Below are 25,747 nucleotides of genomic sequence, written 5' to 3' on the forward strand. Positions count from 1 at the left end.
AAACTGTTTACAAAGATTGTTGGTACATTAAGTCATGTTGCAAATAACCTGAGACAATTCATGAGAAAAACATCACAAAAAAGATGGGATGAAGGCCTAGAACAAAAAGGAGGGAAACACCGGAGTCATGAAACAAACAATCAGTACAGTTACTTTTCTGATAGAGCCAACAACACCCACCCACAGAGAAAAATAAAGACATTCTCAGCCCATCCTTCCTGCCCACTGGCTCTTCATTTGGTTTCCCACTGTGTCTCTATAGGACCATCAGGTACCTGTCCTGTTGTCTCTTATAGACTGTGCTGGTTTACTCACATCATCGCTAGTGCTGTTGAGATTGTATCCACAGTTCACTGCAATGTCAATAGGCCTCATCTCAGTCCAGCCGTTTGCTGTGCAGGTTTTGGAGAGATTACCTGGAGATGCAGAAGACAAAGAAGTCACCCAGGCCACCCAGGCTGTAGATTTCTCTTTTATCTCCTCACCAGTTTAATTTAAAATTGACTCAACACTCCACGTTCTGCGAGACATACTGTGACTGACTGACCTCATACAATGGTTAGGTCGCTCCAAACAACTAGAGGATCTCAAGCTCCAGAAACCGCTGTGTTACTCTCTCCCTATAATGTGAGTAGTTATTGACTTGGTGTTATCTGTGGCTCCAGAAAAGTACTTGGCTGTTAAAGATCTGACATTCTGAACCCTACCTTGTTTACTCTATGCTAAATATAAAAAAAAATAATTAATAAAAAAAAATAAAAATATATATATATAAACTAGAGGATATATATTTTTATTGCTCAAAATATGGCTTGATTGTATAACATAGTACTATAAAACTTGCTGTGTATATATATATCCTATAAGATACATATTTTTATTGCTCAAAACATAGCTTGACTGTGTAAAATAGTACTATAAAACTGGCTGTTCATATATTATCATTTCCCATGCATTAGAAATAACTTGCTATTTCTCAGCCAAAGAAATACTTTTTGTACTTAATTGCAGCTGAAATGCTCTGTGAAAGAAGCACCAGAAATAGTCTGGTATTTGGTTTATTCATGGGGTTTATTCATGGTTTATTCATTTGTGGTGCATCAAAGGTTCATGTAAATAGCTTAACCCGAATGAGACCTTAACCATAATGTGACCGACAGCCAAGTTGCTCTGTGCGTGTAAATGGAGCCAATTAGGTCCAAATGTTATCGTATGCAGGTAATGAGCAGTGAGGGAAAGAACATGCAGTAAGAGGTGAGTATTTGCTCGGTCAGAGAGAGGTCATGTGATTGAAATGTCACGTTTTATTAATCTCTGCTGTGGCTGCATCAGAGCATCGTGCTGGGATGATGTCAGTGAATTCTCCCTTATCATGTCTCTCATTTTATCCTAAATCCATTCCTCTACTAACCAAACACACTTTCATGGATGTGTAAGTTTTCTACACACATGCACACACATGCCCAGCATCAGTCTCATTAAACTAACATCCTCCACCTTCCTCTACTGTCGCCAAAGAACTTTTCAGAGGTTTTTGGAAGTGGTGCTGCATGAAGGCGTGGGCTGAATCCTCCTGAGGCTCCTGAATGAAACATTGAGTAAAGTAGATGTGAAGTTGTCTTTCAGCCCAATGGACTCTGTATTCATTTGTAGTCTGGATGGTATGCTACTATTCTTTAAGAGATTTATTTCTGCATTGCACAATATTGCGGAAGGGAAGATAGGGGGAGGAAGGGGAAGGACAAGAAAAGCACCTGAAAGCAAAGTAACTGCACCTCCACTCAAGGCTGTTTCACAGACACATTCAATCATTTTATGGATTGTAAAAGCCTGAATTGCTTGTTGTTGCCAAAGTACTCTTTGGATCCATTATATACAGTAGACAAATATAAACACCAACCACAAAATACATTTGATGGGAATGTCATTGGTATTTGGCCAGATTTTGATCTGATAATGGTGTTAAATGAAAAGTCAGATGATCATGATTATGAATGTCTGTAGAAAATGTCATAGCAAACCATTCAGTGGTTAGAGATATCTTAGTTTGCACCAAAATGAACCATACTGCTAGCATGGCTAGCATGGCTAAATCAATCTGACACATTGTTTTTTAAGTTTCCACAAATATAGAAATAAATTTAGAAATAATTAACGACATGACCAGACCATTCAACATTTTTTTTGTCTTTTAATCTTTTGTGGACAACCTTGCTACTTGATGTCTGTGGCAGCTTGTTATACACCTGTCTGTGGCAACTATCATACTCATATTTTGTTCCTGTATTTTCTTTACTCAGGCAGAGAGGAACCCACAATATTGTATCCACAAATGACAGAAAGGAGGAGAAGACTGCCACCTCCGAGAGTCCCATTACTGCCGCTAACAGCTTAATCTGTGCATTCTCATGCAGGAGGAATGCGTCATCAAATTATGTCCTAAATGATGCAGGTCCTGATGGAAGCAGCTGTCACTACATTCTCTTGTGTGTAACAGAAAAAAAAAGCATAAGTGGAGCTCTGTCAAGCCATTTGCAGAGAAAAAGATGACCCCACCGAGCCGAGTCATGGTCACCTGAGACAACATGTCTTTTCACACAGGGTGCATCCTCAGTGGTAACTCCAACCTAAACGAACAGTGAAGTATGGCTCAGGTCATTCCTGTTGTGACTTACTGCGCCTTTAGAAAATAAGCAGCAAAGGGCAAAGAAAGAACATTTTTTCCCCTTGCAATTACCTCTCACTATAAATACTCCAGTTTGTTGTTTTCTGATCATCTCTGTGAGAAAGCAGTCAGTGTTGACTGCAGCATATCCAGTATTGCTGTAAGGTATAGATTACCCAGCAATCCCTTATGATTCAGGTGAAGGAGATGTTTGATTAGACATATACAGTGTAGCATGAGTGATGACAGGCATGCTTTCAGATGAGACAAATAAAGTTTTCAGACATGGTGTTGCACAGGAATGACATCAGCTTGTTGGATATTGATCTTTCTGTATACTGCATATTTGTCAGTGTCTGCCTGAAAACTCAATAAGTGAAAAAATACAAGAAAAGGCACTTTGAAACTCAAGTGTTAGGATGCCTTGATCTTTTCCTCAGCAGGACTGGATCAGCTCCCAGTTTGGTGCTGATTTTGAAATCAAACTCAATGTCTAAAAGAGGGGAGTGATGAAATGATATTTGGATGGAAAAAGGATAAAACAAGACAAGGGAATAGACTGCTCTTAAACACAGCAGAGCTTTGAGCTAAATGCTAAAATGCTCACAATAACAATTCTCACTCTCTGATGTTTCGCAGGTGTAATGTTTACCATGTTCACTACTCTAGTTTAACTTGTTAGCATCTAAGCAGCAAACACGAAGTGTAGCTGAGAGTAATGGGAAGGTCATTAGTTTTGAAGGTACCTATTACCAGACACTCCCCTTTTTGTGCACACCCAAACGTAATGTACCCAAAATAAAAAAGTTACTGTTCTTCAAGCATTAAGATTACAGGCAACACTGGTCTCCTTTGAGGGTAATTCTTTAAATTTTACAGCAGAAAAGTATAAGAGATACCGAACCAGAGTTACAGAGGCCAAACATGGCATGAAAAAGGGAATATTGAGAGCCATAGCAAAAGTCTGAACCAGTTCTGTGTCAACAGCTGCAGATAGTTGCAGTGATATGGGGATCCTAAAATGCTTTGTGCAGATAGAATTAGGACATTTAGAGCTTTCATACAATGTATAATTTGTAAAGGTGGTGTGAAGACTGAGTCTGGTACACAAGAAAAAAAAAACACCTCAAGTAGCGCTATGACGGCCAAAGTGGGACAGTTTTTCTTGCTGCCTTTTGAAATAACTATAACCACTTTTGATGTCTGACATGGTCAGTCTTAAGAACTAGTTCAGAGAAACCCTTAAAAGGGTCCTCCTGTAAAGCTTTCAGTTATGGTTGTCATTTTACAGATGACTACATAGATTATATGTAAATTTACTATGAGCTCATTTTATGCATATAGAGTGGCTTAGATTACTAGATCAGTTATATGACATAGATGAGATTAAATACAAAAGACAGACAGACAGATGTCATTTTATGCTGCTCCCCCAGGTCATATCAGTCAGACTTTACAAGTGTCCTCTTAACCTGGAAATGTCAAAATGGTGAAACCTCAGTAGACATATCAACCTGCCATCAGAGGCCATTTGTGTGTGTGAGACTGAGAAAGTGAGTCAGAAAGGAAGAGAGAGTAAAAGAAAAAAGAAGGACCTAAACCAGATCAAATGAAGAGTTTTACTTTTGTTTGTGAAGTTATGGATTTAGAGAGATTTATCCCTGAGCATCAGCCTCAGTCCATGTCTGTGCACCTCTCCAGTGGAGTTTACCTCAAGCTGTTGTCGGCTCAATTTATTTGCATTGAGTTTAAGTGTAAATCCCTGCACTATCTGCATGCACTGTATTTCATTCTTGTTAGCAGCCCTGCCGTCACAAGGGGTAATGCCTTTAGACTTTTGCTGAACCTCTTTTCTCCATTATTGAGATTTTATGAAGCAGTTTATCTTCACAACAGGTTTCCGGAAATTCACACAGCACTCATTCAGTTAACCTATCCCGGCAGCCACCAATCTTCTTATAACTTTACTGTTATTTGTACGCTTCTTTCATTATTCAGACATCTTGAAAACATAGATGTCCTCTAGGCGTTTTCACATGCGGGTGGTGTAAAGTGGCTTAGAGAGATCTGTCACAAAACTTCCAACAAGTCAGATATTTGACTAAATGTGAATTCCACAGCTTCAAAAGTCAGATTCAACCACGTCACTTCTGAGGAGGCTACTTTGACGTCTGCCACAGCCGTACAGGAGCAGGGGGCTGCCACACCTAGTGCGGGCGCTCTGTCCTCCATTGCATGTTGTGATTTGGCGCCTGAGGCTGCTTCCACAGAAGAAGAGGCAGACAACACCCCCCTCCTGCACTGCTGGAACTGCTTGTATCTAAACATACAGTTGTTCTTTCAAAGAAATCGGGCAGCAACTAAGAAGAATCAGCTCAAAAAATCCTCCAAACTAAACGGCAAAAATACTGTCATTGCCCACCAAATTGATCTGCCACCATTATGTTGATGATTGTTGTTTAAGGTTTGGTTAGGTTTAGGAAACAAAGGCCACTGGATTAAGGTTATGAAAAGATTGAGATCATGGTAAAAAAAAAAAAAAAAAAAAAAAAGTAACACGTGTTGATGGCAGGATGATAAGAAGATGAGATATGAATCATGGCCTCTGGTGTCAAACTCAAACACTTAACAGTCTCAATCTGCCTAAAAGAATAAGCTGTGCCCCCATGTCTGAAAGTCCTGTGTTCAGTTTTACTTTCATACAGAAAATGTGTTTTAAAAAAGTTTAAAGAGAAATGTTTAAAGCTAAGAGAAGATCCATGACAGAGGAACGTTGGCTTTCTTTCTTCTCCTTTCCACTTCAGCGTAGTGCTGTGTTTTGTGCTATGACTGTAGCTGCAAAGTGCATAATCATTTAGATGAGCATTTATTCACAGCCATCTCTCACAGTGAAAAATTAATTGCTGTGATGTCTGCTTTGCCGAGCAGCCTAACATTAAGTGTAGAAGTGGATTGGCAGGAAAAATATCCACTTTAATTGTAGAATGTCACAGAAATAATGTCTAGGTGATTGTTGTCATGCTGAAAAGGTATGAAAATGCACACTTAATGTTTCCCAGATTCCTTTTATGTTTTAGTTTACTGACCCTTTATGATCACAGGTAAAACATATTAAAGGCACGGGTTTGTACACTATATTATAAAACAATGACAAGGGACATAGGCAAAGTCAGAACAGGTAGGGTCATAGCCGATAAACAAAAACAGAGAAACCATCTTGTTGGCGACAGTTTCACTTGGATGGGAGTCTGGGTGTCAATTTTTTAAATCTAAGAGACAGCGGAGAGGTGGAACAAGCAAAAAGAGACACAACTCAATATCAGGAAAAGGTCATGAATATTTTGTACTCTCAGTGAGGAAGGAAGAGTTGGTGAAGATTTTCATTACAAAGTGACATTTGCCTCAATTTGCAGACACCCACTAAAACCTAGTCTGACAAAAAGTCAACTGGTTTCAAAGTAAAGTTCATATGTAACTATTGAAGTTTTGGCTTCATCTGCAACACCTGCAGATTTTTCAGGATGGAGTTACATATGACAGCTTTGAAAAACATCCTTCCAACCAGAACCTTCATCTAATTTTAAGTATCAAAAGCATGATATTAAAATCCGAAACTTCCTACGTGGTGACAAGGTGAGGTGTACATTAAAGAGGAACAAGTTTTAACTGGATCAAATGAAAAACCTGCTGAAAGTGGAGCTGAAATTTGAGGAAATTCATATAATTAATTTGTAACTCAATTTGAAAACCCCTGAGTGAGATTTTTCAAGGAAATCCTGACTTCAACTGAAAAATGAACAAAACCCTGTTGTAGAATAAAATCACATTTAGTTCTTTATTACTTCCAATCACATACAGAACATGGAGGAAGTACAATGTTGCCATGGTGTCAATTATTTAGCTGTGAACTACAACATGAGTCCCATTTTTTTAAGCCTCTGTCAGTTCACCATTAAAAACCTAAGGTACTAGCTAGTTCAGTACAGACAACTGTCACTGTTACTTTGATACTAAAGAAAACTTAAAAAGTGACTGAGGTATGACTTCGAGAAAGCACATGAATTTTGATGCAAACTGCGGCTTATGTCTCACATCCCTCCCTTTGCTTAGACACATGTAAAAAGTCACAACAAAACTCCATCATAACTTTGCTCTATGTTTGTGCCAAATCTGAAAAAATTCGCTCAAGGCGGTCTTGAGAGGTAATTCAAGAGGTCAGAAACATGTTTTGTGAGGTCATAGTTACCTTGACCTTTGACTTTTGAGCACCAAATTCTAATTAGTTCATCCTTGAGTCCTATTGAATCTTTGTGTTTGAAGAAATCCCCTGAAGGCGTTACTCTAACCCTGGCTCTCTCTGACAGAGGCATAAAAAATACAAAATAGAAAAAGAGAAGGAGGGATATTTTGTTGAATTGTTAAGGACTGCCTATTAGAAGCCCAAAAATACATCTGACAATATCTTAAGGTATATTCAACAATTATTTGGCTCTTACAGAATTGATTGTGGTACTCTATCTTTGCCAAAAGTTTTAAGCTGAGTTTCAGTCATCCTGCCATCGGTACATGTGGGATTTTAAGTGCATCCTCCATCTTTGAAGTGTCACATTTCCCTGTGTCTCTAATTTGCTGTTTGACTGTCACTCATACATGCCTGTATGAGTGCATCATTACTCCCAGAGAGAGGAAAATAAAAAAAATTCACACATGGAAATAGACCATCTTGTAATTTCTGGCTATGGAGGATTGGTTGGCTTCACCCCCACAGTATATGCAAAGTAAAAGAGTTCACCCACTTTTAGGTTGTAAACAGAGAAAAGTATTGAAAGTTGTGGTTAAAATTTTAGAGAGTTTGTGACAAGCATGAGAAGTGGCAGCTTATGAGCCAAAACAAGGCAGAAATACACTGGAGTAAACTGTTTCCTTACAGTCATCCAAGCAGTGTATTAGTTTTATTGTAATCAAAACGCTAGCAGTAATTAGACTAAATTATGTGCTCATCTAGATTCACACTGAATTATCCTTTACAGCAATTTAAAGGAATTCGCTCATTAACTTTCTTGCCAAGAATTTGATGAGAAAATCAATACCCTTCTCAAGTCCTGTAGATATTAAGCTTGTTGCTTAGCTTGGCTTAGCTTAATTTAGCTTAATGTTTCTGAAGATAACAACTCTAAAAGCCACACTTATACCTGCACTGAAAACCATACATTGTTGTCTTTCCACTTTTGGTTTCACACAGGTTAAAGAAACATTTAACACATTAATTAGTGATCTTAAGAGGTGCTAGCAGGCAGATTGATCTTTTTTTTATTTCTTATTTTATTTTTTTTTAAAAGGTGATTACAGCAAATGCATGTTTATATACTGTATGTGTTTCAAATATATATTCATCATTTTTGGTATAAGGTTAAAGTAAAACAATGAGAAATGGAATGGAAAATCAATACAAGAGCTCAAATGGTAGTAAGGAGAAACAGAGGATTAATGAACCATTTTTAAACTATATTTTGAGGTGGATATTAAAATATACACAATACAATTGATGTGAGAACCAGCAGATGTTAAAATAGAGAGTAAGGGAGAACAGCTACACACTGGGAAGGGATTTGAGTCTGAAACTAATGTAAGGCTTTGGTCTTTCTGCAAATGCACTTTCATCATCTTTGTTATTCATCTCATTGGAGGGTTTGTATATGGTCTGTCCTTACAGAAAATATTTTATGGTGAGGTAATATCTATGAGGGTGTTACTGGTTACCCAGCAGTAAAAGCCCCATCTTCTTGTGCCCAGTGGTGCTGTCAATAGTTGGATATTAGCACATCTCTCAGTCAGGGGGAAAGAATGATCACTCACTGGCTGGGTCATACAGACAGGAGCACAAGAGGAGCAGGTAAAAAGTGGGAGGTAAAAAGCCCAGAGGTGTTGAAAAGAAGAAATGGATATCCATCAGCAGAGATTTGAAAATTACTCTGAGGGGAAGAAAAAAAAAAGGATCTGAAGGAGAGGTTTGGGTCAGGGAACATCACACAAAACCAAATCCACATCCAAACTGGTGCTCATGCTGATCTGAACCACCATCTACCCCGCTGTGATGTGTGTTTAATTTAATAACTCAATATTTAATTCAAGTCAAATTCAAGAAGAAAAAGAAAGAAAATCTTTGCAAAGCATGTCAGAAAAGTTTATATTCATGGCTGTCATTAACTCTGGCTTTTGCTCGTATTGTAGATTGAGGCTCATTAAACTGTAAAAAAAAAAAAAAACATAAAACACAAGTTGATCAAAGTGCTGCACAAAGTTAGTAACTGTAAACACTTTTAATAGATGTAGATCAGAACAGTATTACCAAAAAAATGAGATATCTAAATAACAAGTTGGAAACTGAAAAGCTGAAGAATCAAGGTTGAGATATAGAGATGATCTGTTTTAGAGTTTAGTAGCCACAAAACCAACTTATGTTCACCCCTTGAAACTGGACAATAAGGGAGCACAGCCAGGTCTGGAAGTCATAGAGGAATAACATGTCTGATCTATTAAGAGGGAATTTTTAATTTTCCTATAACTCAAATGAAATGTTATAAAATTAAACATTTGATGTCTTAAATACAGTCCTTGTTCAGAGGGAGATGAGTTGTGTATCTACATAGAAGATCTTACACCTCAGGATGATCTGCCCCTTGATAAAGTAAGTCAAATAAGAGAGAGAAAAGAAAAATAGAGTGAGCGGATACAAATGAGGCTGGGACATACTGACACCAGGGTGCAGGAGCACCATCTCAACATAAGCATAAAGGTTCATCAAGAAGAGAAGAAAGGTGGTAATTGGAAAAGAGTGACATTTTCAAGAAAATTTAACAGAACAGTCATTTAGCTGAGCTATAAGAAGACTGGACACAAGGGACAGCTAAAGCTAGCTTAGCTCCGTCTAAAAGTAAAACAACCTCATTATTTCACATATATCTTGTTTGGTTAATCTGGAGGAAAAAAAAAGTATAAAGTAGGGTCCTGTTTAAATGATACATTATTGTGGTATGTAAGACTTCATAAGGAGTGGTAAAACTGGGGCGTAGGAAAAAGTACTAAATATGTTCATTTTCTACCTACATAGAGAGCAATGCAGCATTAGGAATTTAGCTGCGGAGATTCAGTGTCGACTCATCATTTAAAGAGACTGGTAGTGAGAGTGTAAGCCATTTTCTTTTTTGTATTTTGTAATTTAAGGGTAGCCAAAGAGTCAAGAAATAAGATCAAGTCCTGGAGTTGCGGTTCGGACAGTGCAAGTATTGAGAACAACTATGAAGGTTGAAGAATTTACACGCAGTGGAGGAATTGATGTGATGAGGACAATAAAGACATGTGGTGTTGAAAGAAATTAAAGTGAGTGGCCGACATGCATCCCAAACAAAGGACTCTGAATCAGATCAAGACTAGTTTTTAAAAGAAGGATCACTAAAAAGATTAAAATGTTCTTGCTGAGCTAAACTAGGTCAGGAGAAGATAAAACCATTTCAGTGAGGTAACATTTACTTTATAAAGATAGCTGATGGTGAAGGCTGCTGAAAACCTTGGTTCCTGGTAGAGACACAAAAGCTTATTTAACATAACCACGGATGTCATAGAGCTCAGATAAGAGACACAAATAACCACAAAGAGATGCAAAACAATCCTATAAAAATACAAAACAACCACTAAGGGGCTGCAGTGACCACAGAGATACAAAACTACAATAGAAATATATGAAATAACAAAAAGACACCAAAAAAAACAAAAACAATAAAAGACAAAACAACCAAAAAGAGATGTAAAAATAATCAGAGATCCAGAAACTACCACACAGAAACACAAAACTAGCACAGACACATAATCAACTACAAACAGATTAAAATTAGCACAAAGACATACACAAAATTACCACAAAGAGATGTAATGTTGCAAAATAACCCAAAACATGCAAAACTACCAAAAATAGCCACAAAGCAACTGAAAGAGTTCAAAACCAATACAAATAGACACAAATGCTCAGTCTGGGGGTCCTATATTTGACAGCGAGGGGCCCAGAGCCCTGTTTTAATCATGAACAAACTGAACCAATGAACAAAACACAAAATTTGGTGATGTTTCTCTTTCTTATCTTATGTTGGTGGAATGTCTCTCTTCCTCCCTCCTCGTCTCTGTGCTTGTTCCAAAACAAAGGTTAGAGGATGACCTGGATTCTTGCTTGTTTGCTCAGACCCTGAGTGTAATCTATGACTGAGTTTACATGCGCAGTTTAAATCTGCTCTTTCATTTGGCTCATGTAAACACGACATACTGTTTACAGTAACCTGGATAAACTTTGATCCTGGGTTTGAGGCACCTGGAGAACCCCCAGTCTCAAACTGAAGCATTTTTTTATTGCACGACATGTTCACAGGGTCCACACTATTACAGAGGCTGTTTAAAGCAGTGGTAAAGAGTGTTGCAGAGATATCTGTTCCTCTTGCTCTATGAAATGTGAAAGCACTACAGGTATGGTAAAAACTCAGAAATTTTATGGATCCTGTAAATAATAAAAAAAAAAGAATCTAAAAAATAACAATGTGGTAATAAACTCTTTATGAGGCTCATGAATCAATATCCACTTATTGTTTGCCTTGGGCCTTCTGCAGGGTGTCTCATAATTTTCTACTGTCCATGGGAAGTGATGGTGAAACCACCAGTTTGATGACTTTAAATGTCCATTTACATGCCAGCAACACATTTCATCATCGGTATCTACCCAACAGCTTGACTGTATGCAAATACACTTTTCAATATCAAAATACTCACAGGAAGAAAATTAGAATTAATATATATATATATATATATATATATATATAATCAACCAAAACTCTTACAGTGACAATACTTGACATGGTCTGTATTTACATTTACATTAATTGAAGTAAGATGCTTTTACCTTTGTGCTGGTCACTGAAGTAACTGAAGTATGTGGGGCAGGTTATTGTTACCACCTCTCCGACACTGGCTGAAGGCCAGCAGGCGATGATATCCCATGTGCCTTGGCAACCTGCCAGGAGAAGACAATACCATTAACATGGCATCATATTGTGACAGACGCACACACGCTTCAGTGACAAAATTAAATCATGTGCTCAACATGACACCCATGACACAATCAGTGTCTGTGGTGTGCAGTGATTGCTTGGTACAGTTCAGTATAAACAAGTGATTTTAGTAGCTGCCTTTTTTAAAGTCAGAAAACAAAAAACACAGGGGCAAGAGACACAGGAAAAATAGACAGACAGACACAAAAGAGGCAAGGGTAATAGAACACAGGTGAAACACATTAGGGCGGGGCAACAAGAAAGTAAAAATAATAATAAAAAGTCAAAACAAAGAGAATCAAAACTAATCAAAAAGTCCAAACATAAAATGTAAATCAGGACCATGACACTTAAATCATCTTTACTCTTCACTGCATCAAACAGAATTACAGTGTTTAAATGCTGCAAACATCTTAACACCAATAAAATCAATATTAGGGGCGCCAACAAAGATCTGGGGTGATTCAACCTGCTTTAAATCCACTCTGAGGACATTTAGAAACGCTTATCTGTGGTGTCTGCCTAGAAAGATATAGAAAAATGTATTGAGTTATACAAATCAATATTTAATCAGGTAGTCAGTCATTTCTCTGAACCCTATTCCGAACAATGACAGAGGACAAGATGATGAACTCCCCTACAGTCTTTGTCCTTGTATTTCTAAAACATACCACTGCTCAGGAACTACCCAATTTTGTGATTGTTGTGTATTTCTACCCATTTAGCAGTTGAAATTTGTTGTTTTTTTAATTACTCTTTAATCTTGTTCTGATTATGCTCTTGGAAACCTGCACCACCACTATCACTGGTTGCTCCTCTGATGTAGCTTATACTGAGGCATAAACAAACACATGCCATTGGTTAGGAGCGCATTAATAGTCCAGGAGAGTTTATTTGGTTGAAGCTGGAATGAGTTATTTTTTGTTTTTGGTGACTACATGGACAATCACACACCAGTTTGTCTGTCTACTACAATTGTCAGAAATCTTTTTAAAACTATTTTCTATATTTGAAGGGAAGTCACAACCTTTCAGTCTGAAAGTGTAAATCAATAGTGCCGGGCACAGACCTACAACACCTGAGCGAATCTTCAGAAAAGCGCGAAATAACAAAAACACAAGCAATGGACCAAATCTGGGACAGATAGATTCCAGAAGTTCAGAAAATAATGGAGGCACAGTTAAAAACTTGACACAGTTACTGTCAGTACACACAGCTTCTTCAGGACATCTTTAAGTCTGTACAATAATCTCAAAAGTTATTTCTGTGTCAAGTGTCAAGACATGCTGTATTAATTTTTATGTCTGTTCTGTTGGACATTCTCTGTTTTTAATATGTTGTATAACCATCGGCTGTGAACGTATGGGTTCTCACGAATACACACCATGCTAATTCATTTATTAGGGACATGACCTCTGAAAGTAGCTTCCACTACCTTCCTGCTGAGGAAGCAGATAGGGAAGCAGAGAAATGAGGGTCATTGCAGAGATAAGGAGGATAGCTGTTTCCACGCAAGCAGTTCATGTATATTCACTTAATGCACTGTGCAGCATGCACAGCTTGCATAGTGATTCTTCACTAAAGTGAGAGCAAATGGAGATAGCTCTGACAAAGTTAAAACAGATTAGTTTTTCGTTGTTTTTGTAAGGTCATGGAAAGTGAGGCAAACCAGATACTTCAGTGGGCTTGAGTAGAAACTTAAATTTGAATTTTGGTCTCATTCGATGAAAATGTTTTAGGGCATTTTTTAAGATGAGCTTCGTATCCATATTCTATCTCATTCTACTGAGTGTATCCACTGCTGGGGCATGTTTATTCAGAGTAGAAGGTGGACTCTGTATATACATTATATATTTACATACTCCTACAGACGGAGTGGATGAGCCCGTGGGTGTTCAACTCTCAACGTCAATGACGTCGTCATTCATGACTTTCAGTGGCAGTGTTGGGTAAAAATCATATGACTTCATTCACAGTTATATTCATGATTTTACTTTATAAGATGAACTATATAGTTCCCTCAAACATTCCCACTATGAAATGAAAAAAGTAGTGTCCCTGGCATGCACACTGCTTTCTGTAATCATTTACATGTTGTTGATATGATTATTACTGCTGTGCAAAACTACACCTGTGATGCAAAATGATCAAAATAATTCACAAGTGACCCAAATCTCAATTTATTGCTGACTATAAAGTTGGGGTTTACAAAATCTAACACTGTGGTGTCTCCCACTGACAAAACTGAAAAAACTATGACACCCTCACACTCCCCTCTACTAATGTAATGGATTTTGTTTGTCTTTTGTACTTTTGTCTTACTTTGATTTGGGGGTAATCATGCTTTCTTAAACATTATTTAACTATAGTTCCCATAATGATTTGGGAGATGGACATGCCAAATTAGCTGTAGGCAGCTCCAGTTTGCAATGTGTGATACTGAAGAAAACGATTAACAACTCTCTGGCAAGTTCGGGACTTATAATCTTAGACTTAGAATCTTTTTTGTAAGCTTTTGAGGCGGATTTATGGACTTTTAATCACAACAGGCATGGGAGATGTGAGTCACACTGAATCTAAAAATATGTGTATCACTGCTGTGTGTGACTGAGTTATGACTCAGTATGAATTTTGATGCAAATTGCGGAAACTGGCATTTTAAAGTATCTTAATTGCCTTTCACCTCAGGCAGAATCTTTACCTCTGAGCGACCCCACAGGGATGCTGCTTGAAAACCTCTGCTATACACTAAACTATTGAGTGTAGGAATGGACACAACAGGCCACCCCTACTCTGACTAAAAATTTCAATATTGAAGGTGTAATTTGTTCCAGCTTAAAGATGCTAGGAATAAGGTTAAAAGTAGAGTTACAGACTCTCTCCTGGTTTTAAAATTTAACAGTTACAGAGCTGATCCTCACCCTGTTTTATGGTAGATTTTCTTGATTCACAAATGTGTGTTGAACTACTCTTTCAAGGTTGTTACCATCTGACAACTGACGACAATATGGTTCCTCTTCCTTGCAGTGAGGAGTGATTGTAAGAGTTGGCTGAGGTTAAAGTCGAGGTAATTCAACCACATCTCTGGAAAATCTGTGTCTGTATTTTTGCTTGCCTATAATAATGCTTTATCTATAAACTCCCACACTGCATTCCCTTATACCTCACTATTTATTTACTCATACTGTTTCCCATTTCCTCTAAATAGCCTCCTCCTACTGCACACTCTGAACAGCTAGAGGGAGGAAAATGTTTCGGAGAACGACCTGAAGTGACGTTCCCAGAGGTGCTGTTCTCACAGCGCTCTTTCTCCAGCTCGATCTCATTCACCACGTCACACATCTGCACCGACAACACCTGTGGAAGAGGCAAAAAGCACATTTAGGTGTCAAGAATCAAATATGCTTCCATCTCATTGCAGTTAGATACAGAAAGAATTTATATCCAGTGAAGTTGAGGCTGGTAGAGTGGTTACAAGAAGGGGGAAAAAAAAGTGCTAATAAATATTTTAGTTTCCCTTTATCACATTCCTGCAACTGTTTTCCTATTAGAATGAAACCCTGGCTAATAACACAGTAAACACACAGAAATGTTCTCTATGTCTGAAATCTAAATAGAGCTCTCTCTTGCCAGGCAAATAGATGCTATCATGCAAATGGATTAGGAAGTGGAGAAGGGAGCCACTGAGTAATCTGCTGCGATTGTTCATCTGTGTCAACAAAGGCTGAAAAATGTGGGCTGACAGCTGCTGGCGGAGAGCCAGTGGGTCAATGAAAATGTGTAAGGCGAGCAGCGATGAGCTTGAGAAGGTCAGTGGAGATGGAGAGAGAGAAAGAGAGAGAGGAAGAGGAAGAGGGAGAAGAAGTCGACATGAGGCAGAGTGTATTCACGAACTCCCAGGGAAGAGCTTCACCCTGCACCCTGCTACCAAAGTGACAATGCTTACAAGACTGAAGGCAGTAAAGGTCACAGTGAGAGGAGTGATGCAGCACAGAGAGCATCATGTATTTACGATTGTACAACTCATGTTCTCTAACTGGTCCTTACAGATGTCTTTACATTCTCTCTTCATAAGCCCCAACCACCCTGGAGCTGTCAACCGTGAAATGATGCTCATCAATCAGCCACAAACACCCTCTTTAGTCTGGAGTTGAGCTCCCAATAGATATGACTTTGTTATAAAAGCAGGGCTCAACTCAGACATGACAAACACCCGAAAACCTCCATTAAAGGCAAACAGCATCACTCGGAGTGACAGCCACAAGCTCATTAGAATATGTGTAGTAGTGTAATGACTCAATGTAATGAGGCAGAATACACTCAGAGTTAAGATGTATTCATTATTTAAACAAAGAGTTAGTACATAACAACTAATGTGCTGTGCTGTATGATGTCTAATTCTGCAGGAATATTCAAGAGCATACAATTACATTCACACAAAATGTGATGGTGTAGATGATGAAGCACTACTTCACACAGTCAATGCCGGCACTGTTACACAGTCATCAGAGATGACAAATGTATAGAAACAATAATCAAATTATTCTAATTTAATAAGTTCTTGTTTGTAAAAATGTAGAAAATCCTGGTAAAATTGTAGCAGTTGATGAGTTGCAGCTTAGAGATGATAAAACAGCACATCCATTAAAAATGGAGAAATCAATTTGACCACAGTCTTTACAGTAGGATTTTTTTTTCTGAGGGCCTGTCAATGTGCAGAAATGTATGTGGTTATAGGAATTATACCAATTTCATTAAAATGGGTGAAAATGGGTGTAGTTCAAGAGATGGTTACAGGTCACATCTGTCGGGGCAAACAAGTCTTCAAACTACATGATACAAAAATATGAAAATACATTGTTTGTATTTGCCTTCCAAAGCTGATCTGAGGCCAGACAGTATTAATTGTCAGTGCCTTTCAAAAAAGTTACATAGGGCAATTACAAAAATGATTTAAATGCCAGTTTGCTGATATGCCATCGCTACAGCTAACAATGAGCTACTATTGACTTGTAAAGGCATCACAACAACACTACTTCAAAATGCAGTTATATGCACCATGTTCCGCCACAGACATTAGCGACCTCTATGTAGGTGACATTCATAGAAATATTACACAAAAATGCATATACACAAAGTACTTCTATGTTATTTATTTCCACTTCTCCACACTGCCTTCCTGGAGCTTAACTCACCCCCTGTCTCCCATGGATGAGGTCGCCCTGACACTATCATAATCCACAGAACTTTGCTCACAGGAGTCTTTGCAACTGCAACCTATTACAGCAGAAAATCCAACATATCCTGAAGTAATAGCAGCAGCACTGGCTGGGAGGCTAAAGATTAATCTCCTAACATTATCTGTGCACCGCAACATGGATGGAGGAGGAAATCTCATGTCGGTCAGACCCCTTGGTGACCTTATTTTTGATTACCAAGACATTGACTGTTGGCCAATGTAATAGTGGAGCGTTTAGGGGAGGATTTGAGTCCAAAAGCCACTAAGAGGGAAAGGTAATATCTTGTCATCACAGTGTGCTTAAAACTGAGAATATAATCATAATATTCTGCTACCTGGTGTATCTGTGACTTTTCTGTGCAACCAATTTAATATCAGTATTGTGATCATAATATCAAGTAAGGCTACTGTTACATTATTCAAGTAAGTGTATGATTGTTTAGAACTATTGAAAATAAATTAAATATAAAATAATCAAAATTATGTTCAGTGCATAGAAAATTGTGCCACTATTACACATTACGTAATCACAAAACACATCATCCAAGGGTGGCTCTTAACTAGTCAGGTGGCCAACTGCTCCAAGTGTCCCAAGACCCCCGAGTCCTGGGGCCCGTTAACTATGGGACACTGTCGAAGCCTAGTTTTATTACTTCTGTTGCTTTGGTTTTAGGTATTTATTATTCTTGAGTTTGTGCTAACAGCAACATATTTTAATGAAAGTTGTGTTTTTTGTAAATAAGAGGGCCAAACAACACATTTTTGCCTTGGGCTCCCCTGGCAGCCATGATATCATCATAATATATTTCTGCTGAAAATTGATAAAATATTGAATTATTGTCCAGCTCACAGTGATGCATCCTGACTATTACCATTTCAATATACATGCAAACCAGTGATGTTCTGCAGAGTAGTAGAAAGTAAACAAGGTTCAAGGCAAATTTATATGTTATGCTGTTTATGGGCCAATACAGCATAACTGTGATCTACTCTGTAATCCCTGTCTTCCCAGAATCAACTAGCTAGCTACCAAGGGAGCCATGTTAAAACTGCAGAACTGAAGATAAAGCTGCACTAAATAATATTTATACTGTATCAACAACAGATCTAATGACTAAGTCAAATGTGAATGGTTTTGGTCTTATGACAAACCCACAGAGAATTTTATCGAACCTGTTTCCATTTAGCACTATGGAGCGCTTTGATGTCTGCTTCATGGCATATGCATAACTCTACTTTTTTAATTCAGTCTCAGCACTGTCATTAACCTTGTTCTTCCGCAGGCAGCTGTTTTCAGCCAAAAAGCTCTGATAAAACTACTGAATGCTACCTACCCATCAGCAAATGGCAGATAAAGCTAGCAACTAGCTAGTGAACATGGTGAATCATTTAGCAACTTCAGAGCCAGATATTCCCCTCAGGGGTTGGAGGAAACCGAAAATACAGAGCTCTAAAAGGAGGCAAATATTGGACTTAGATTCATCAGGTGGCCAGAAACCCAACTCAAAATAAATGTTTCTCTGTGTCTACTGGATGTATTAGCAATTGTTTGCTAACATATTAGGTATATCATATAATATTTTTTTTATTTATCAGCAATTCAATTAATACTCAATTAGTACAGTTGCTCATTAGCTCATTATCTCATCAATGTGTAACCTGGCTTATAATCAACAGAGCTAAGTTCAGATAAGATTAGTCATATGCTGACTTGACATGTGCGATTGCTGATATGTGCTGGTATCATGTACGAAGTGACTCAAAGCCCGGCAGAAAATAAACACACCAGCATCCTGTAAATTACTATTGTGGCTGCAGAGGCTGCTGATACAACTGCTCAGCAAAAGTTACATGGTCTTGTTCTAAGATGAAGTGCTTCTCATGAAACATTTAAATTAAGACATGTTAAAAATGCGTCATCTATGGATGCAACCTGTTGCAGTTATTCTTTCTTCTTTTATCATAGTTCTTTTTATTTTTACCAGCAACTTATTTGAAATGCGCCCTCTCTAAAAGAGAGAGTTCTGGTCCGTTTCCATCCACAGTGGATTTACTTTTTTCATTCAGCTACGCCTCTGTTACTCAGGAACTCCATGGTTGCATTGTTTACACCAGGGACCAGCTGACCGCGCTGAAGCTGGCAACCAGAGCAACTGACGTCCTCCCAGAAATCAGGAGGAGGACACACAGAGCAAGCAGAGAATGAAAGATGCAATGAGGGTAGAGAGCTGAGTGCAGATAATAGAGACTGTTGGAGAAGAGCATATCTCCGTTCTCTCGTCATTGCCAGTCGGAGATCACTGCACATAAGATGGACATGCTGGAAGCCATAGAGAGGAATTTGAGGGGCTTCTGTGAGTGTAGTCTTATGTGTTGCACAGATACATGCCCACAGAAGGATACCCCCGATTCTAGCGCTACCATCAATAGCTTCTCAGACGGTTCAGGCAGAAAGGCTGGAACATTTCTGCCAACACTGAAATGTGTTAGACGTGGGGCTATGTCCATACTACATTCCCAGGGAGTTCTCACAATGCCATCTTGATTTTTGTTCAGCCGCTCTGCTTACTACCAGAGGAGACAGGACCCTGGACCTGTTTTATGCTAATGTTTAAGAGGCACAGAGATTCCACCTTGCACATTACTTTTTTTTTCTGTTTACATATTAATTATAATTTTTTTTATAGTAATTTGCACTTTTACTGTTTTAATTCCTCTTTGCTAACTGGATGTCATGCAGTTGTAATGAAGCCCTTCCCTGCAGGGATCAATAAAGTTTTCTGATTCTGATTAAGGCACAGACTGGAAGTTTTGTTCAGACTGAAAAATCAAGCTAACAACCCAGATTTTCAGTTTAATTGTATATGCAAGTGATGCATTGTTTTGGTGTTTTCTGGCTTTTGGGAAATGCAAATCAGTGGTGAACAAAAAGTGTCCTGAAAACCGTTATGCTGCATAAACAGTACAAAAACTGTAACCAAGCTCTTCATGGTGAAAAACAGACATGATACTGAAATGTGTGCATGACCGTGTACTGCAACCTCTTTTCATTGCACGGAGATAGTTTATTAGTTCACATATAATCCTGTATATTGTGAATAGAGCCAGAATACACAAAGATAGACACCAATGATAACAAAACAATCTTACGGTTCAGAGTATGTGATTTATGGGAATGGCTGAATTTGGGGTAGATTTTCTAATCTATGAAAATACAAGAGAAGGTAAGGGTCCTGACACTCATTTATGCTTGAGCTCAAAATGCTAGAGACAAATATTAAGTGCCCACTGGTGAGAGGCACTGAAAACATATAATATATACACTTTGGACAGCCAAGCATGGAGATTACTGTATGGAGCAATGAACTAAAATGTCAATCACAAAATATGCAGATGATAAGTGGACCTCTGCAAAGCCTCAGGGACACATGAGTAAAACATTACATAAATACCTGCCAGATTTGACAGTTTGTTAACACAGAGTTGCTCACAAAGGCCGCTGCTTTAAGATTTTAGTGATGGTTGTCATTTGAAATGGCTGCCAGTCTTGCCTTGTTTGAGTACAAGATAACGATCAAATAAAAAACGAGGAGAGATGACAGGAATAACTTGTGCCTGTGTGTGGCCACACAATGCAGAGTAATGTGTTTATCCACATCCTACACTTCACTGGAGAGCAACATCTACATCATGCTTATACCTCTGCCGTCACCTCATGTTCCAACACTTGAGGCTGAATAATCACAGAGCACAGTGTGTGTATTGGACTCGACTTAAGGCCAAACAAAAATGAACATAAGAAGTGTGCATATTGAGAAGAACTGGAAATTACTCTGGAAACAAACGTCTTCCTGTCTTCAAGAAATACTTTGGGAAATGTCCTTATTCATTATTTTGCCAAGACTTAGATGATAAGATCAACGCCACTCTCGAGTCTGTGTATTAACTAAGAAGTTAATACAACAATAACTAATAACTAAGAACCAGAATATAATAATAATATATAATATACAATTTGAATAATAATATATAATATCATATAAAGCTACAGCTAGCAGCTTAGTGAGCATAATGACTGGAAGCGAGGGGAAACAGCTTGCCTGCCTCTCTCCACAGTTCAAACACATACCAGCACCTATAAAGCTCACTGACACATCGTATGCCGTTTGTTTGATCTGTGCACAAACAAAAATGTATAAACAAAGAAAGATAAACTAAGAATTTAAGCCAAGAATTTAAATTTCATTTCTACAAAATTACAGAACATATCTCAAATAACACAACACTATGCCAATAACGTTTTGATAAATACCTTAGAACGTTAGCTGGGTTAGCATGATCTGAGTTTTCCCACTCATCTGTAACCTACAACTCCTACAAAGCAGGTGAAATTAATATATTGTTTACCCCTCTTGAAGTGTAAGTTATGTTTCAGCATGTACAGTACATGTCCCATTAACTGTAGTTGAATGCTTTTGATTGTACATCACTTCTGATGTTTTCTAGCAACCCATTTACATGTAGCCTAACTAAAATCTTTATTAGCTAACACACTTACTTAAGTGCAACCTGATTAAATGAGCTGCTGCTATTTGAAATGATCAGTAGTAGGAGACAATGAGAAGTCATGTCCCCCACCCTCAATATTCTATCACCTACTTTCCCATCTGCAATATGTTAAACTGATAACAGTGACATCCAGCCGCTAACATGCACTTTTAACCACTTATGGGATTTTCTGTACTCCTCTCAACACCACATTTCCTCACTAGATATATTGATGTGATGTCAGGGTGTGTTATTGTAAAGCTGCCGCCTAGGACTGTGGAAAACACCAGCAAACCGTTAAACGTTTTCCACCCTGGTGCCTATAAGAGCCACTAAAATATGTCAACAAATGACGTATCTGGTTGATCTTTTAAAGCCTCGGGGTGGACCAGACATCTGAGAATTGTCAGAGGTGAGGGGGGAAGGAATCTTCACATAGTCAGATGTTCACAGTCATTCTGGCTGGGTAGAGCTTCACTGGTAGGCATTAAATAAAGCCATGCTGACTGTCAAATGACTAAAATCCACCCAAGACACAACCATTATCATAATCTGAAATGTTAAGCTTCTTAGAGTCACACTAATTTTGATTTTCTCTCATTTATTTCTTAAACTGTTGTAAAAACCAGTCATTCCTGATCACTGAAATTACAGATACCTGGCAGAGATGAGATGCACAGGTTGGCTAAATCCCTGTCAGGAATTGCGCACAGTGAGAGGAACAGCAGCAAACACTTCTGACATCTCTTAATAAAGATAAAACATCTCTAAAAAAAAAAAAAGCATAAAGCATAAGGCATAAGTGCAGATGACACTTGGGCTTTTTCAGCCTAATGAAAAGACTAATCTCTTGAGGCAACATATCACACTATCAGGTGGATTTTGGTATACTGTATATGTGCATGTTAGTTCATTTAATTCCCAAGATATATCTTTAGAATTATATGTAATTGAAAACATAGAGGAAAACATATAGCCTACATCTAGCACCCTCAGTGGTCACTCCACAGTACCCTGCAGCAAAGCACAGTGACACTTAAAGGTGACATATTACCAAGTGGCAATGCTCAAAGGCTTTCAATCCAGCTATCTAAACCCAGAGAGAGTACAACTACTTACTGCAAAGTCATGAATTTAGAAGTTCATTTACTGTGCAAAACCTATGGGAGATAATAGATCAAAAATAATGGTGAAACCTGCAGTATACGACACAGTCCTTGTAAATATTTTAGAGGCTGGCATGATTAGGTGTCATTGGAAGATGCTAATTTACAGCAGAGTGTGTATTCAATTAAATAAGTTTGTCTGAGCACAATCTGTCTAAATATCACAATCAGGAATGATATTCAGCAAATGCACTTATTTCCAGTTGTTATGGTAGAAGAAATGATCAGATTGTCATTAAACTCTGTATCTTTACTGGCTATTGTAATCTTTCACATAGGAAGTCTAAAAAGAGCAGGAAAATAAACTTCTAAAAAAGGGATTGTTTAAGTCAGACACAGATTTGCTTTTCAAACAGAACATTAAATCTATATTTTATCACAGTCAAATTTGTGATACTCAGATAAAAATCTGATTTGCAGCAACGTGGTCTAAAAAGTCTTATTTGAATTCGTTTGACTTCTTTATATCAATTGAGAAGCATAGACTGGTCCTGCTGCCAGCTGTAAACTTCACCTTCACAAGCACTGACTCAGATGCAGACAAAGGTGTCTGAACTCTTTAAGTCAGATGTCTCAGGATGAGATGTGCCCCATGAACTAAGAACATCTTTAAACAAAGTAAAATCAAAGTGACCAGTTAAACAGGTGAAAAGCCCACATTATTCAAAATTACTATAGGAAATGCACTGGTTTTTTTTTTGGTTTTTTTTAAACAAGTTCTTTTGTAAGGACATTATTCAAATCTATGTCGAAAAGCAGATGATATATCACTATAATTACTAAACATATCAATGACTGCATTAATATAGACTGATAGATGGATAGATAGATTTAAAACAGCTCGTCCTGCTCTCAGTGATACTGTCAACTAAACCTTAGTTTCATGCAGTTATTTCGTCGCAAACTGACGATTAAGAACAAACAATTTCTTTTTTTTAAATTTCTGTTTGTTGATAAAATAATAATTTCAGAATAAAGACACTTACTTTTGGCAGGTATAGGTACAACAGCAGCAGGAAGGACAGCTGTGAAGCATCCATCCTGTTTTTACTTTAGGAGTTTTCTTATTCAAGTCTCCACGATGTTGGCAAAACTCCTCTGTCACCCTGCTGAGGTGTGTGTGTGTGTGTGTGTGTGTGTGTGAAGACAGAAATTTGCGTGTATTTTGTGAGTGTGTGTTCAAATGTGTGAGGTGTAGCGCTGCTGCCGCTCCATCGGACTGCGCTCCGCTCTGTGCGCTGCTCCAGCAGGAGAGGAGAGCTCCGTCTGTCTGACTGCACAGCGCCCGCCCCTCGCCCATTCACAACTCCACACCGCCAGTCCCAGGAGGGAGCTAACAGCTGGAGGTGGACTAATGTGCTTCACGGAGGATGGTGCAAGTAAGAAGACCTCTGATCAACTGCTGCTTAACCAGTAACTCCTCCTTTTGATGTCAGTGACCACAAACAGATAAAGATTGAGGAAGTGCAGAAGTGCCTTAAACCTGTCTTCTGGCTAATGACCATCAGGGGGCGACTCCACTGGTTGCAATTAGACGTCCGATTGTATTGAAGTCTATGGAAAAATGACCCTACTTCTTACTTGATTTATCATCTCAGTAAACGTTTTCCTCATGAGTTTACTGTCTCAATCGGTAGTTTCAAGTCTCCTTCAATAAAACATGATGTTCATTTTTTAAATTATGTTCCCATTTAGAGGAAAATAGATGATAAAGCAGGGCATGCATTAGGACGTGGCTACTGTGTGATTGACAGACTGTACCACACTCAGTGATCTGCCTGATAATCAGGATAGAGAACAGAGCCGGTCAGATCCACCCCTCACTCCTCCTCAGCTCCACCTTCTTTTTCCAAACATGGTTTCTTCTGGTTTCAAAAAACCAAAATGGTGACAGCCAAATTACAAACTCGAGCTTCAAAACGGCAGGTCACAAACCAATGGATTCCTACACTCCATATTCTGATCACGCCACCTCTGCCAGGGCCTTAGCCAGGATTTAGAAATACAAACACCCTCCTCTCCACCAGCCATTTTATTGAAGTGGCTGTTTCTTAAAGATCTCAGCCCTGGTTGATTTGTTCATCAGTTAAATGCTTTTAATGTGTAGCTATAGTAGTAGGAAATGTTTAGTTTGCATTGGTAATAATACAGCATTTTTACTGGGAACGTCACCACAGGCACACACTTTCTAGTAATGCAAATATATAAATATTGGAGAACTATTACAGTGAGCTAAGGGCTCAATCACCATTGTGTTTTTTTCATTCAGCGACAGATAGTGACTTAACAGACCTTTATTTCAATTAAATCTTTGACACTGCCACTGTAAGTGGAGACATTCTTTGGGAAAATATGTCCAGGAAGTAATTACTGTTTATACACAGAGCTAATCAAACTAGCAAAAATAACCTGCTCATCACCTGTAGCCTGTTTGTGTCTTCACCTGTAGTCAGGTGATGAGCAGGGCCAGTTGTTCTCCAGACATAGTTCTGCCAAATTTTTGTCTCATCAGACCAGACAATTGTTTTCCTTGTGCTCTGAGAGTCCTTTAAATGCCAAACGGCTTCCTTTTATTTGAGAGTGGCTTTCGTTCCGCTCTTCATGAGGGCCTGATTGATGGAGTGCTGCTGAGATGGTTGTCCTTTCCTTCTTGCAGGTTCTCCCATCTCTGCAGAGGACTACTGAAGCTCTGTTAGAGTGCCCTCTGGGTTTTTAGTCATGGTCCAACCGTTTTTCTGTTCTGAGTTTGGCTGGATTGTCAATTCTTTGAAAAGTCTTGGTGGTTCCAAACAATAATTAAGGCTGCTGTGCTCCTGTGAACACTCTATGGGAACACCCAGTTTTAGAAACTGTTTTACACCTTTTCTCTGATCTATGCCTTCCCACAATTTAATTGCAGAGGTCTACAGAGTCTCTTGTGGCTTTTATCCTGACATGCAAAGTGAATTGTGGGACCTTATACACACAGGTGTGTGCCTTTCTGAACTATGTCCTATCAATCCAGTTTCACAGGTGGACTCAAATTAAGTTCTAGACACAT

At 38.4% G+C, this 25,747-nt stretch overlaps 1 protein-coding gene across 1 annotated transcript in view; it reads right to left on the reverse strand.

Moving 5' to 3' along the window:
* The window catches only part of vipr1b (vasoactive intestinal peptide receptor 1b), a 47,271-nt gene extending 23,075 nt beyond the window's left edge, over positions 1-24,196 (reverse strand). The window contains exons 1-4 of the mRNA XM_071485139.1: positions 23,694-24,196; positions 15,021-15,111; positions 11,607-11,717; positions 316-416 (exon numbers count right to left, since the gene is read on the reverse strand). Of these exons, the coding sequence (XP_071341240.1) occupies positions 316-416; positions 11,607-11,717; positions 15,021-15,111; positions 23,694-23,747 (357 nt within the window). The 5' untranslated portion in view covers positions 23,748-24,196. The remainder of the gene's footprint in view (positions 1-315; positions 417-11,606; positions 11,718-15,020; positions 15,112-23,693) is intronic.
* Positions 24,197-25,747: the final 1,551 nt, after the last annotated feature.

The sequence above is a fragment of the Trachinotus anak genome, unplaced genomic scaffold, assembly GCF_046630095.1.
Source record: "Trachinotus anak isolate AG129_WGS33_773 ecotype Australia unplaced genomic scaffold, CSIRO_AGI_Tana_v1 ptg000009l, whole genome shotgun sequence".
In the NCBI taxonomy this organism is placed as follows: domain Eukaryota; kingdom Metazoa; phylum Chordata; class Actinopteri; order Carangiformes; family Carangidae; genus Trachinotus; species Trachinotus anak.